Here is a 16,030-nt window from a genome sequence, read left to right as displayed (position 1 = left end):
GCCAGCACCATGTGTTTACCTCGGCGCAAATAGAGGGGAAATGTCAAGGGGTTGGGGAGCCCTAGGATCATGTAGGCGGAGAACCTAGGTATAGTGGTCTCAAATGCTCTCATTATTGTCTAACACCTGGTCCCAGAAGCGCTTGAGTTTGGGATGCCATAGTAGATAGATTAGAGTCCAAGTCCCTCCACGTCCCCTCCATCGCTCTGTAGAGCACCCTGTGTTCCATACACCCAGTCTGGTTGCGGTTAAATACCAGTAAGACAAAATCTTATATGCTGTCTCTGGACTTGATATGTATGTGCTATGTGCCATGCTTTATGATAGATATCCACCCATTCCTTGTCAGAGAGAGGCCGGCCAAGCTCTTTCTCCTATCGTCCCTGTCCCGGGGAGCGGGGAGTAGTCTCCATTCTGCTAAGAATAGTGTACAATTCGGAAACCGGGTGCCTATCGCTATCCTTCCAGATTAGCCATTTTTCAAATTGTGTCAAGATCCTCTCTGCGAGTGGACAAACGGCTGGTTGGAGCACCCAGTGGCAGATCTGTAGGTTCTGGACCCGATCCTTTTCCTCTAGGCCATAATCGGGTCTGACCCTTGGGGGTCAAATAGGCACCCGATCCTTTTACAAACCCCGTCTCACCACCGCTTGAACCGGTCAGGATGAAGCCCGGGAGTAAACTCTGGGTTGTTAAGAATTGGCGTCAGTGTGGAAGGAAAGGTTGTCAGGTATGCTTTACCTGCTGCAGCATCCCATACATGGAAGATAGCATTCGTTGTGGGTGAGGAAAATAGACCCCAGGCCCTATTTTTTTTTTTATGAAGCCAGAGTTCTTTCAGACGTGGGACCCACTGCCAGGTCCATGAAGCACAAGTGCTTCTCGGTAATTGGCCTGCTCCATTTCAACAAGATCCTCAATTGTGATGCCTGCTAGTATCTCAGGAGGGCGGGCATGGCAAGATCACCCTTGCGTGTTGGCTGATAAAGTAGCTATTTGTGGAAGCTCGATTTCTTCCTCCCACAAATAAACCTATTAATATCCACCTGCATTGATTGGAGAGCCTGTTTAGGTGGGGTCAATGGCTTCACTTAGAAGAGGTAGATAATGCGTGGTCATTTTGATGGCTGCGATTCTGCCCAGCCAGGAAAGGCCAAGACGCTTCCAGCTGTTTATATCTGCTTTGATTTGCTTGGCTAGAGTGCTATAATTTAGAGATATTGGCCCTCATTATGACCCTGGCAGTCCGCTAGGGCCACAGTGGTGGTCTCACTGCTGATGGGCTGGCGGTGATGATCTTATGAGCCAGCTTTCTGCAGTGGTAGCCCCACAACGAAAACCCTGGCGGAAAGGCTGCCGGTGACAGGGAATTTCTTCCCTGTCATTGGCAGATGACTCCCACACCAGCAAGCACAATAGCTCCCCTGCCCCCCTCCATACCAGGACCCACCACCCCCCCCTTCAGGTACAGCACCACCAACCTGCATACATGCACACGCACACAGACACACACCCCAAATGCACTCATTCGCCAACACTGACATACATGCATTCACTCACATGCATTCACTTCAACCATGCATGCACACACCCATACCCACATGTATACACACACTTACATTCACACACGCACGCACAACACCACCCCCCTGCCTCCCCTATCGGACGCCCAACTTACCTTATCAGGCTAGGAGGTCGTACGACTGGGAACGAGAACAGGCGCTTCCACTGCCGTCAGCACCCTGCCATCAGGACACTGCCAGGCTGTATTGCAGGTCGTAATACAGCTGGTGGAGTCCTCCTGGTGGGGAGGGGCCGATGGTGGAACCGCCCATGTGCCTCCGCCTGCCAGCACGACTACTGCAGGATTTCCATCCAAAATGTGGCGGAAATCCTGCAGTACTCGTACTATGGTGGGCGGAAGACCGCCAGCACTGGCAGTCTTCTGGTGCCCACGGGTTTTGCAGTCTTTCAAAAAGACTGCCAAAGTCATAATGAGGGCAATTGCCTTGGAGATTGAATTTGTCAACTGGATCCCATGGTATGGGATATGGTTGGAGGCCCATTCAGATGGAATTGGGCCGAAATGGAGGCTTCAGTCGCGGGAGAAACCAAAGGGTTAATGATCAGTGATTTTTGCATGTTTACTTTGAAACCAGAGAGGGAACCAAACGTCTGAAGCTCTGTAATCAGAGCATGGAAAGTGGTCAAAGGGTCTAAAAATGCCAGGATTACATCATCGGCATTTAGGCTGATTAACTGTTGTTCACCCCCAAAAACAATGCCGGAGATGTTCGGAAGGGCCTGCAAGTGTTGATCCAGGAGCTCCATGTAGAGGGCAAAGAGAAGAAGGGACGGGGCATTCCTGTTGAGTCCCTTGACTGACCAAGAAAGGCAATGAGCTTAGCCCAATAACTCGCACCGCTGCCCCAGGGGTGTTGTAGATGTTCCTAATCCATCCCAGTACCCGGGCATCAAAGCCAAAGTGCTATAGGGTCTTAAACAGCCAGGGCCAGTGGACCCTGCTGGAAGCCTTCTCCGCATTGATGGAGAGGAGAAGGGCTTGCTTGTGTGACCTTGAGATTTTGTCAGTCAGGTGGTATAGCCACCTAGTGTTGTCCCTCCATTGGCGCTTCTATATGAATCCCACCTAGTCTGGAGAAATCAATCCCGACACGAGCGGGTTGAGGCGGTGAGCTAATATACTAATCAACAATTTGGCGTCAACATTAAGGAAGAATATGTGCCTATAGGACCCGTATAGTGCGGGATCCTTGCCCAGTTTAGGAATGGCTGATATGGAAGCTTCCAGTATGGAGTCCGTAAGGAGGCCTTTGGTTGCAAAACAATTCAATAACCATGCCAGAAATGGGACTAGTTCATGGCAGAAGGTTTTATAGAATTTGGAGGAGAAGCCATTTTATGAGCTTGAAGCGTGCTATGGCCGAGACCACTTCTTCAGGTCGTATTTTTGTCTAGGAAAAAGGCTTATTTGTGGCAGTAGCAGGGCTAGGGAGTGGGACGCACGGTAGTCAGAGCGTTCTAAGGAAGGTCTTGGCATTGCTGTGTATAGTGCTTTGTAAAAGTTATGGAAGGCATTGACAATCTGTGTGTCTGAGTGTACATCAAGTAGCAGGAGTGGGGCGGATAAGGTTAATCGACCCTGAATGTACCTTGACTTGTAGGCGATGGACTAGCATTCTTCCGGGGCAGTTGTTCCCAAGATAGAATTTGTGTTTCAGTGGCACAAGTGCATATTCAGCCCTATCTAGGACTAAGAGCTTGAGGAGTGTGTGTTGTCTCGAGTTCTTTCTAGATCCTTGGGGCTCTAGTGCATTTATGGATGGCCTTGAGTTCTAGAACTTTCAACTTCAGAGCCTTTCTCTCCAGAGGTGGTTTTCTGAGGCAGATATGGCAATAAATCCCCCCCTGTTTACAAGTTTCAAAGCTTCCCAAAGGGAGGATAGTGCAGTCTGGCCGTTCTTTGTAAGTATTCAACTATGGCCTTCTGTATAGATATGACAGTCGAGGGGGACTGGAGTTGCGTTTCTGTCTGGCACCATCCTGTACTGAGTGTACCCTGGCTTGTAGGCGATAGGCTAGTATTCTTCTGGGGCAGCTGCTCCCAAGATACAATTTGTGTTTCAGTCAGGCAAGTGCATATTCAGCCCTATCTAGGTCTAAGCGCTTGAGGAGTGAGCGTGTCATCTCGAGTTCTCTCCAGATCCTTTGTGCCCCAGTGCGTTTATGGATGGCCTTGAATTCTAGGTTATTCAACCCCACAGCCTTCTGCTTTGCTCTCTGGAGGCGGTTTTCTGAGGCAGATATGGCAATAAAGTCCCCCCTGATTACCAGTTTCAATACTTCCCAAAGGGAGGATAGTGCAGCCTGGTTGTTGTTGTTTGTCTGTAGTCAACTATGGCCTTCTGTATATCTATGTGACAGTCGAGGGGAACTGGAGTAGCGTTTCCCTCAGGTGCCATCGAGGACTATGCAGTTGCATAGTACTAGTGCACAAGGATAGGAATAAAGGTGCACGATCCAACAGTGATCTAGGGGCTATTTTGGAGTCAATAATGAGGGCCTGCATGGCTGGGGTTACCAGGAAGTAATCAATCCAGGGATACGCTTTGTGTGCTGCAGAGTAGTGGGTGGAGTCTCTAGTGTCTGGATGGTGTATGCGCCAGACATCTACAAGGCCGCAAACCGACAGCCAGTGAAGACCTTGAAGTGAAAGCGCACATATTTGGTCCAAGCGTTGGGCTGAGCAGACCAGAGCATTGTCCATGACCAGGTTTAGGTCGCTTCCAATCAATATAGCCACATTGGGGGATCGGAGGGGTGATGTAGAGCATTGAAAATAAATGGTTCTTGTCAGTCATTTGGGGGCATAGATCTTTGCTATGGTGAAATGAAAGGTACCAAGTTGGAGTTGGTATGCAAGGAATCGCCTAGTATCTCGGTCCTCTTGGAAGTTATGTCGCCCCAAAACCGGGCAGAAAACAAAATAATCACCCCTCCCTTTTTAGTAGAGTTAGTGGACCGTAGTTGATGCGGGATCCATCATGATCTCATGCGGGGTACATCTTTAAGGGAGCAGGTGAGTTTCTTGGAGTAAGCATATGTCGCTGTCAGAACGCTCTAAGAGGGAGAGGATTTCTTTCTTCTGAGTAGGGTTGTTGAGGCCTCTAACACTGAGGCACATGATTTTAATTTCCAGGAGTATTGTTCAAGGAGGTGCAGAAGTTGCTCCAGCCCCCAGTAGGGAGGGGCTGTCTTGTCTTCGGGTGGCATTGTTTGCGATAGGGCCAAATGCAGGCACTGCCCCTGCTTGAGATTGTGTCTCTGTGCTGCGTGAAGGAATAACACCCTGGATAACAATAAAATAAAGAAAACAACATGCAAAAAACAACAAATGAAAAGAGTCCATCTTCAATAGTAAACAACACAGTTAGTGTAAGAGAGGGCAACTAGCTGCTTCAGGTAGCTATATTAAGCCTTCACTAGGCCCTCTGGTCCCTCAGTGTTGCATTGAGTGCGAAATGGAGAAGGCAGGGTCTTCCTCCCAGTGCTGTGACCCAGGGAATGTATGGTCCAGTCCAGGGAGTGCAGGTGAATTGTTTGTGGTAGTTTCCCCAGCATCAGTCTCAGCTCAACTGGGCTCCTGAGGCCACGCATGAATTGTTTTATTAGCAGCGTGTCATGGGTGGCATGGGGTCAGGTGCCCTGTTTGATTATAGGTGGTGCGCCTTGTTTGGGAAGCGGAGAGTTTATGAGTCCGTTGCCCCCTAGGTGGGTTGCCCGGGGATGTCCCGCACCCCTCCAGGGGAAACACGTCAGAGGCCAGTGCAGGGTGGCAAGCGAGGCGTAGGACTGCCTAGCTCTGTTACACTAAGTTATCAACGCTTGGTAGCTGCTGCGTCTCTAGTTTTTGGATGCTGAGTCCCCCTCCTGGACTAGCCATGGTGGCGGCTGTGCAGCGTAGGTAGCATTGGGCCAAAGATAGGAGGAATGGTGGTGATTGAGGGGGGCCTTTCCCCTACGCTACACACCCTTAACTGGCAGGAAGTGTCCACTGAGGCGCCACACACCTACTTTCTCAGCCAGTTGCGGTAGTGGGCCCAAGGCAAGATTCCTTCACGTCTTGGTGAGGGTGTTGGCATTAGACGTGGCATTGATGGGGTGACAGGTAAGTTCTAGCATTAGGTTGTCTGTCTTTAAAGGACCTGAAGGTTTTGTCTTCACATTTGTGTTCACATTGGTTTGTTGGTAATACACAGCACAGGGAGATGGGGATGGCAGAATGGTCAGACCAGTCCAAGGGTAGAGTACATTGCATTGGATTGTTGGTGATGTTGAGAAGACAAAATCGAGGATGTGTCCTTTGGAGTGTGTTGGTTGTGTGATGTGATGTACCAGGGTGAGTGTATTGGTGAGGTTGAAGAGGGTGTCTCCTTTTTCTTTTAACTTGCATTGTCTGGGAGGTTAAAGTTTTCCACAAGGGTGGTGTGGGCATGTCAGATAGTCGAGGTGGTGAGGAGATCTAAGAATTCATCAATTAATGTTCTGCCAGGGAAGCCTGTAGTTCAGATGGATTGTGGTGGTATGAGTTGCAGAGAGAGGGAAATGGGATGTCAGCAGCTCCATGGAGTTGAGTGTTACTTGCTTGCCAAGTGTTGAGGACCTAGAGGAATTATGGATAAGCGTGAGGCTGTCTCCCTTGTTATGCACGACCCACACCGTGAATGCTGTAGTCTGTGGGAAAAAGCATATCTAGGATGTATGAACATGTGGGTGTGATCCATGTTTCTGTGGTGAAGAGTGTGTCAAGCTTGTGAAAGGTGATGGTGTTTGTGATGTCTAGAACGTTGGAATGTGTGGTCTGTGGTATGAGAGTGTATTGTAGTTAGTGGGATGTGTATGAAATTGTGTTGTATGTGGGCTGCCTGAGTGTCTGGGTTGTCTACATTTTGGTTTGATCATGGGGAATGGCAGTATAGGGTGCTAAGTGAGGCACACGATTATAATCTTAAATCATAATGGGTGGAGGAGAGGCAACAAATTAGTCAATCACGAAGTTAATCAGTTCACTAAGTCCAGGAAATGTTTCATGAATCTTGATCTTGTAGATATAAATGCTTCTTAAATTGCTCCTTACGAAGACACAGAAGAACAGCAAATGTGTTTCTCTTATAGACAGCAGAGCTTCATCAGCTTTCCATGCTGCAAAATGACATCCAGCATATACTCCTTGCACAGCGCAGTGAGAAGACGTTCGAGGCCAGGTCCCTGCAGGGGACACCGTCATAAGCAGGTCTGACAGATGAATTAACGATAGGTCTCATTGCAGAGTTTACTGTTGCTCTTACTCGCGGACTTTAGCACCGGAGTGGCAATAAGAGATGTTCTTGAGTTGTTTTTCTTACCTTTTTATTTCAGGGGTAAAGGTCAGAACATAATAAACATTTTATCGGATTTACAGCCAGTACATCTGATATGGCTAAATCCTCTTGCTGAACACAACAGGACCTTCAATTGAGGGCGGAGCCACCTCCCCAGGCAGCGCCTCGGAACAAGCACTGGGAGTTCACCGGGCGGCGGCGAGGGTCGGCAAGGGGGGAAAGGTCCTGTAACTTCAGGTGGGGGCAGCTGTTTCTGCGGCCCTAGTTTGCGGGGAGACGGGCACAGTCGTTGCTCGCAGCTCTGCTGAAGAGTCCAGGCCCGGTGTCCGTGTCAGAGTTTATGTACCAGATAATTCTGAGTCCAGGAACAGTGGAACATGTGTAGTTGCCCAGAGAAGCATCCCCTCTTGCAATACTACCCCAGGCAACTTGTAATGATGGCCTTAAAGTCATATGTTGTGTTATTTTATAGAGATGTGTATGGTACATAGTCTGCCATTGGCATTCCTCTCAGTGTGGTGGAGTTTGAGTATATTCAGGGTCTAGTATTTAGTATTCTGTCATAACCGGAGTCCGATTTCTGGTCCAGTTGAATAATCTGTAGTGTGGATTGAACAATATTCTGCTTGCATGTGTTTCATGTGTGTGTTATAGTGGTTAGTACTGTCCATTGCGCACAGGCGGGAGATCTTTATTTACTAAGTTGGATTCATGCGACCACGGAAAATTGCCTCACCTATTGCACGGATTGAAGTGTCTGAGGTTACTGAAGTATGGTATATTCAGTGCTTAATTTGTGCTTGTTGTTTCCGGTGCTGAGCACCGGCACTTCTTTGTGAGGGCCGGGGCTTATTCTTATGCCTCAAGCATTTGCTGCGAGCAAAAGACACATATGTGAAAGACGGAGGAAATGAAAAACTAAAAAGCGTCATAAAGGGAAAAAGCAGAAAGTTGCAGGATGAGCTGAAGGGGTCGGGGGTGGCCGTAAATGGATTGAAGAGGCCCGAGATGGCTTCAGAATTATGCTGCCTCAGTATTCAGTGCTGACAGATTTAATTACAGTAGCCTCGTGTTTAAGGGAAGGGCTTTGAGGACCGGCACCTCTTAATTAAGCACTGGGCAGTGCTTTAAATGGGCCGGTACTCTCCGGTACTGAGTACCGGCACTTTTTTATTTTGAGAGGGAGAGTACCGGCACATCTCAAGAAAAACGTAATACTTATAATTGGAGAGCACCGCCACTTCTCAGAAACAAGCAGGTACTCTGGCACAGAGTACCTGCAGTTCTATTTTCCCATTTAAAGCACTGGCACTGGGTATATTGTTAGGATTCACTACACCTTATTGACCAAAATAACTGTGGGGAGCTGGGTGGGTGTTGGTTTAGTGTGTTATGTGCTGCTGTGGAGTGGTATATATTGTTTATGAAGAGTGAGGTGCTGTTGTGAGCTTGGTTAGGTCCAAATTTGTGGTGCTTCTGGTCTCTGTTAGATGTATACGCAGCGTTCTCTCTGGTGTCTTCTGTAGGTTGCTGTTTCTTATGGTTATCACTATTGTGAACTTGGTGATAAACAAACACAATGAATATCTAGAGTACTGTTTCCTTGTGGGAGGTCCTGTGCACAGCAACATCCGAATTCTTTCCATGCCTCTCATGCCTCACAGTGTTGTGTAGTTCCATCTAGTGAGCTCTTTTGTGTGTGTATTAATTATTATTAGGTGCACTGTTGTGATACTGTCCTTTGTTTAACTATCTTCCTTATAGACTCCTTAGCATTTTTTTTAAACCCTCACTAGGTCTGTGTAATGAAAAGAAAATCATTTTCTATTGCCTGGAGGTTCTTATTCGAATATTTGAATTGACCTGCTTTGCACATTATTTTAAAATCCTATGGATTGTATTACACGGACAGCAAGGAATATCAATTATAACAATAACAAGACTGCAATATTTAATAATGATAATAAAAGACACGTCCTTCATTGAAAGGTTTACTGTGGCAGCAAAGATATATACACAGACATAAATAAAAGTACAGATGCTTTTGTAGTCCTTTGAAGATGGTGATGGGTTCCTTTAGAGATGGAAAGCTGGGTAGATGACACTCGATGTTCTCTAGGTAAAACACAGACACCCTGTAACTGACCCCCAAACTAACGTTCAGTGCTGTGTAAGTAGTATTTGTCCCCCTTTGTACCACTGTAAAGAGATCGCAGTACCCTTTCTAGATACAACGCTGTATTTTGTGGAGAATGGCCACTGCTATACAGAGAGGTTAGTCCCTTTTCATAGAGCTTGGTGCTGTGTAATAGGGCTGGTGTAGATGTGACTCTATCCCTGTAGGTAGAACCTAGTTCTGTGGAAATGTCCTCAGCTCATTGCACATACATCTTCGACCCTTGTAGACCGAGCCTGGCCATGCCTACAGAAAGTACTCTCCATCGTAGCTATAACACTATCCTCTGTAGATAGGGTGTTATTCTTCTGGTTCTCTTGGCGCTCCCCAGACGTAGAAATCTACCTCCTGTCGATACAACATGAGCCCCCTGTGGGTCGAGCGTGAACCCTACAGCAGAGAGAACTAGCCTCTCAGGTATATTCTTTGCTGTGTAGAAAAAAGTTGGTCCTCTGTAGATACATACATAAAGCTTGGTCTGCCTTGCAAATAGAGTCTGTGCCCCCTGTTGATAGTGGTTGATTCCGGGTCAACATAACGGTGCCCTTGGTACACAGAAGCTGGTCCTCTGCTGTGCTGTGTAGCTAGAGCTTGACAGTCAGTAGATGCACCTTCATATTAATACAGCTCAGCGACAACCTAGAGAAGTATTTATTTGCTTGGTGCATAATGCTCCCATATGTCACGAAGGCCGCTTCACAGTGCATGCAAAGAGGAGCAGCACAAGAACGGTCTGTAAAGGAATAGATTGACAACCAAGAAGGGGATCAAGAAGAGTCTACTCTCTTGCTTCTTTGATAAGCTTTGTCGTCACTATTTTTTAAAGGTTGGTAAGTTGGCTAGGTATTGCAGAAGAGGGTCCAAAGCACTCCTCAGTTTGGTACCCTGAACTCTCACAGTTCTCCCCTTCTGCTCGTTTCTTCTGTATTTGGGAGTACCAATTGAACTGATGCTGCAAGATCTGAAGATGTAGCAAGGTCTTTAGATAGTGTATGGTCTCCACCTGATGGGGAATTGTTATGGCCCCTCTATTTCCTCCCTGTGTAGACAAAGTTTGGTCCTTTGCAGGGGAAAGTTAGCCCCTATCTCATCTTCACCCTCCTAGTGATATCCCTACTCCACTAGGGTCAACCTTTGAAACCACTTCCTTGCATTTATCTCATGTGTTGTCATTTCATCACATGTATTGTTCTCACAACAGTTCTTTGCCCTCCCCTCCTCACTGCATTCCCTTACCCTCGTGGCATGAGGCTCTTATTATATATATTCTTTGAAGCTAGGTTGCTCTTGTGACATTAGTTCCTCTACATTGTCTCTGTGACGCCGCTTCTTCTCCTGTATTGTTTGTATTTGAGGCATCTTCTTCTTTCCTGTACCCTTCTAGTGACGTATCTCTGCCCTGCATCTAGTTTTGCGACATAGTTTCTTCTGCTGCATCTTGTTTGTGACTAACAAAGAAACAGCGGTTCTCCTTAAGAATACCAAATGATAATAAGCCGCTGATGTGTATTATATGAGCACAATGGCCAAAGGATACAAAAAATAGAATACCTGTCCAACATGATCAATGAAAGCAATCAAGGAAGCATTGCGTGAAAAAAACAATATATTTACCATAATGCATATACAATGTGCTCAAGTTCCCATGTGAACAAAGGAACAAAACAAACAGTAATCATATGAACAGACATAAAATGCATAAATATGTTTCCAATTAATAAATATGCTGACACATAAAAACGAACCAACCTATTGGTCCATTTCACTGATACAAGGGCCAATTGTAGTTACTTATAAATTCTTTCTGTGTGGTCGTTTTTGGTTTCATGGAAACATATGTATTCATTCTATGTACTGTTTACATTATTATTTTGTTCCTTTGTTCACATTGGACACTGAACACATTATATATGCATCATGATGAACATACAGGTTTTTGCACGCAATGCTTCCTTGATTGATTTCATTGATCGCCATAGACAGGTATTCTATTTTTTGTCTCATTTGGCCATTGCACTTATATAATACATATCAGTGGCTTATTATCATTTGGTATTCTTAAGTAGAATCGCTGTTTCTTTGTTAGAATTTATTACCCTGGTTCTCTTGTAACAGGGTTTCCATTGTTTTTGTTATTGCACCTTGTTTGTGACATCACTTCCTTTCATATATTAGATTTTGTTTACATTGTCTTTTTCTTCACTTTCTTTGAAATCCTACGTCTTGAATGTTTGTGCCAGCACATTCTATTTTGCATTGTCTATGGCATAAATTCCTCTAGCTTTATTCTTGTGAGAGCACCTCCTCTCTTGCATTGACTTTGTGACTTCACATCCTTCCTGCATTATTTCTCCAACAACACTTCACCTTTTTTATTGTGTTTCCTCCATTTGTAAACACACAGGACAGATGACAGCACATTGGTTCTTATGTTGTTTGCCGGATGCTGTGGCCCGGATGTTGAAGTCTCACCCGAAGCTGCTCATTTCTGGGCGCTACCAATGACTGCTGTAAAATGGTGTCAGGGACCCAGGGCTGAAAAAGGTGTGCAAGGCGCCCCTCGCATGTATGAGCGGGACAGAGGCTCTAGGTGGGAAAAGGACACTGTTGCAACCTGACGAGTAGGTGGGAAATGTCTGAAAGTGTATGTGCGGAGAACCATAGGCAGTCCCTGGAGGGCTCGGACTGTCACTGCTCTCAGAAGAAAGCTGAGGGCTGGAGTTTGATACATTGCTTTCTGTGCCCGGGTGTTGCTTCTTCCACTTGGTCCTGCGATTCTGGAACCAGATCTTGACCTGTGTCTCTGTGAGGCCGAGAGCCAAGGCCAAATTTAGGCGTTCACAGACTGAAAGATAGCGGCCGCTGCGGAACTTGCTCTCCAAGGCCAGCAGCTGTTCATAGCTGAAAGCAGTGCGCGCCCGCCGGGGCTTGACACTTGCTAGGGCTGTGCGATGCCTGGGCTTCTGCGGGCCCTGATCCTGCTCATCAGCCTCCTCTCCTCCCACATCTTCGTCCTGAGGGCTCACATCATCCCATAGGCCCTGCTGAGGGGTCCTTCCCTCCTCCGACACATGGTGAGTCTCCTCACAGCTCAATGAGGTCCCAAGGAATGACACCTTGACATCTCCAATGCAGGCTGCACCTGTCAAGAGAAAAACAGCATCTATTAAAGAAAACGAATTCAGTGAAGGGACCTTAGGAAGAGAGGGGCAAAAGTAACTGGAGGGGTCTCTGATTATATTGACTTTCTTTGTTACTCGGTTATATAGAAAGGCTTCACATCGCCCATCTCATTTTGCACTACTTTCAAATGTATTTAATCCTTAATGTAGGAAAGTACCATCTTGCCTGGCATGTTACCCCCATATTTACACTAAATATATTTTGTTTTAGTCTATGTGTCACTGGGACCCTGCCAGGCAGGGCCCCAGTGCTCATAAGTATGTGCCATGTATGTGTTCATTGTGTGAAGCCTAACTGTCTCACTGAGGCTTTGCTAACCAGAACCTCAGTGGTTATGCTCTCTCTGCTTTCCAAATTTGTCACTAACAGGCTAGTGACTAAATTTACCAATTCACATTGGCATACTGGTAAACCCATATAATTCCCTAGTATATGGTACTGAGGTACCCAGGGTATTGGGGTTCCAGGAGATCCCTATGGGCTGCAGCATTTCTTTTGCCACCCATAAGGAACTCTGACAATTCTTACACAGGCCTGCCACTGCAGCCTGCGTGAAACAACGTCCACGTTATTTCACAGCCATTTACCACTGCACATAAGTAACTTATAAGTCACCCATATGTCTAACCTTCACCTGGTGAAGGTTGGGTGCAAAGTTACTTAGTGTGTGGGCACCCTAGCAAATTCCCCGGACTTTGTGAGTGCGGGGACACCATTACACGTGTGCACTGTACATAGGTCACTACCTATGTACAGCGTTACAATGGTAACTCCGAACATGGCCATGTAACATGTCTAAGATCGTGGAATTGTCACCCCAATACCATTCTGGCATTGGGGGGACAATTCCATGATCCCCCGGGTCTCTAGCATAGTACCTGGGTACTGCCAAACTGCCTTTCCGGGGTCTCCACTGCAGCTGCTGCCAACCCCTTAGACGGGTTTCTGCCCTCCTGGGGTCCAGGCAGTCCTGGCCCAGGAAGGCAAAACAAAGGATTTCCTCTGAGAGAGGGTGTAACACCCTCTCCCTTTGGAAATAGGTGTCAGGGCTGGGAAGGAGTAGCCTCCCCCAGCCTCTGGAAATGCTTTGATGGGCACAGATGGTGCCCATCTCTGCATAAGCCAGTCTACACCGGTTTTGGGATCCCCCAGCCCTGCTCTGGCACGAAACTGGACAAAGGAAAGGGGAGTGACCACTCCCCTGACCTGCACCTCCCAGGGGAGGTGCCCAGAGCTCCTCCAGTGTGTCCCAGACCTCTGCCATCTTGGAAACAGAGGTGTTTGTGGCACACTGGACTGCTCTGAGTGGCCAGTGCCAGCAGGTGACGTCAGAGGCTCCTTCTGATAGGCTCTTACCTCTCTTGGTAGCCAATCCTCCTTCCTTGGTAGCCAAACCTCCTTTTCTGGCTATTTAGGGTCTCTGCTTTGGGGAATTCTTTAGATAACGAATGCAAGAGCTCACCAGAGTTCCTCTGCATCTCCCTCTTCACCTTCTACCAAAGCATCGACCGCTGACTGCTCAGGACGCCTGCAAAACTGCAACAAAGTAGCAAGAAGACTACTAGCAACCTTGTATCGCCTCATCCTGCCGGCTTTCTTGACTGTTTACAGATGGTGCATGCTCTGGGGGTAGCCTGCCTCCTCCCTGCACCAGGAGCTCTGAAGAAATCTCCCGTGGGTCGACGGAATCTTCCCCCTGCAACCGCAGGCACCAAAAGACTGCATCACTGGTCCTCCGGGTCCCCTCTCAGCACGACGAGCGTGGTCCCTGGAACTCAGCAACTCTGTCCAAGTGACTCCCACAGCCCAGTGACTCTTCAGTCCAAGTTTGGTGGAGGTAAGTCTTTGCCTCCCCACGCTAGACTGCATTGCTGGGTACTGCGTGATTTGCAGCTGCTCTGGCTCCTGTGCACTCTTCCAGGATTTCCTTCATGCACAGCCATGCCTGTGTCCCCCACACTCCTTCCTGTAGTGCACAACTTTCTGAGTTGTCCTCCGGCGTCGTGGGACTCCCTTTTGTGACTTCGGGTAGACTCCGGTTCACTTTCCTTCCAAGTACCTGTTCAGGTACTTCTGCAGGTGCTGCCTGCTTCTGTGAGGGCTCCCTGAGTTGCTGGGTGCCCCCTCTGTCTCCTCCTCCAAGTGGCGATATCCTGGTCTCTCGTGGGCCACAGCAGCACCCAAAAACATCTACCGCAACCATTGCAGCTAGCAAGGCTTGTTTGCGGTCTTTCTGTGTGGGAACACCTCTGCAAGCTTCATCACGGTGTGGGATATACATCCTCTAAAGGAGAAGTTCCTAGTCCTCTTCTTTCTTGCAGAACTCCAAGCTTCTTCCAACAGGTGGTAGCTTCCTTGCACCCTCAGCTGGCATTTCCTGGGCTCCTGCCCACTCTCAACAATGTCGTGACTATTGGACTTGGTCCCCTTGTCTTACAGGTACTCAGGTTCGGAAATCCACTGTTGTTGCATTGCTGGTGTTTGTTCTTCCTGCAGAATCCCCCTATCACGACTTCTGTGCTCTCTGGGGGTAGTAGGTGCACTTTACACCTACCTTTCAGGGTCTTGGGGTGGGCTATTTTTCTAATCCTCACTGTTTTCTTACAGTCCCAGTGACCCTCTACAAGCTCACATAGGTTTGGGGTCCATTCGTGGTTGGCATTCCACTTTTGGAGTATATGGTTTGTGTTGCCCCTATACCTATGTGCTCCTATTGCAATCTATTGTAATTCTACACTGTTTGCATTACTTTTCTTGCTATTACTTACCTAAGTTTGGTTTGTCTACATATATCTTGTGTATATAACTTATCCTCATACTGAGGGTACTCACTGAGATACTTTTGGCATATTGTCATAAAAATAAAGTACCTTTATTTTTAGTATATCTGTGTATTGTGTTTTCTTATGATATTGTGCATATGACACCAGTGGTATAGTAGGAGCTTTACATGTCTCCTAGTTCAGCCTAAGCTGCTTTGCCATAGCTACCTTTTATCAGTCTAAGCTGCTAGAAACACCTCTTCTACACTAATAAGGGATAACTGGACCTGGCACAAGGTGTAAGTACCTCCGGTACCCACTACAAGCCAGGCCAGCCTCCTACACTTAACACCTAATTTTGCGACAAATTGCAGATGTTATAGGCCCAGTATATGCAAATTGTTCAACACCTCCCTTCACACAGGCTTGATCCTTCTGATATGGAAAAAACTAGTGCTATCCCTTTACTGAAGAAGCCCACTGTGGACAGCAAGACATTGTCTAATTTTAGACCCTTTTCCCTTCTCCCTACAGCTGCTAAAAAAAATTATAATCAGTGGTAATAAAACAACTCAGTTTTTATAGCATCCAGCCACAGCCTCGAAACGGTCCTGCTAGAAATTTCTGACACTTTAAGGGCCTGATTTATGAAAAGTTAGTGCCGCCTATGCATCATTTTTTTATGCAAAAGCGGCGTAAACTTACAAAATATAATTATATTTTGTAAGTTTACGCCGCTTTTGCGTCAAAAAATGACGCTAAGGCGACGCAAACCTTTCATAAATCAGGCCCTAAGTGTCTCTGGGCAATGGCCATAATCTGCCCTCATTCAGTACTGTCTCCCATGATATCCTTTTACACCGCCTGTCTACAGTGCTTTAAATGGAAAACTAGAAGTGCAGGTACTCTGTACCAGAGTACCTGCTTGTTTCTGAGAAGTGCCGGTACTCTCCAATTAAAAGTATTACGTTTTTCTTGAGATATGCCGGTACTCTCCCTCTCAAAAT

The 16,030-nt window shown here is 47.0% G+C and overlaps 1 protein-coding gene across 1 annotated transcript in view; it reads right to left on the bottom strand.

Annotated features, from left to right (window-relative positions):
• Positions 1–11,114: 11,114 nt before the first annotated feature.
• The window catches only part of NKX1-2 (NK1 homeobox 2), a 48,347-nt gene continuing 43,431 nt past the window's right edge, over positions 11,115–16,030 (bottom strand). Inside the window, exon 4 of the mRNA XM_069242192.1 lies at positions 11,115–12,220. Within this exon, the coding sequence (XP_069098293.1) occupies positions 11,574–12,220 (647 nt within the window). The 3' untranslated portion in view covers positions 11,115–11,573. The remainder of the gene's footprint in view (positions 12,221–16,030) is intronic.

This window comes from Pleurodeles waltl, chromosome 6, assembly GCF_031143425.1.
Source record: "Pleurodeles waltl isolate 20211129_DDA chromosome 6, aPleWal1.hap1.20221129, whole genome shotgun sequence".
NCBI lineage: Eukaryota > Metazoa > Chordata > Amphibia > Caudata > Salamandridae > Pleurodeles > Pleurodeles waltl.
The sequence above is the reverse complement of the archived record's forward strand: the minus strand, read 5'-3'. Positions and strand labels throughout refer to the sequence as shown.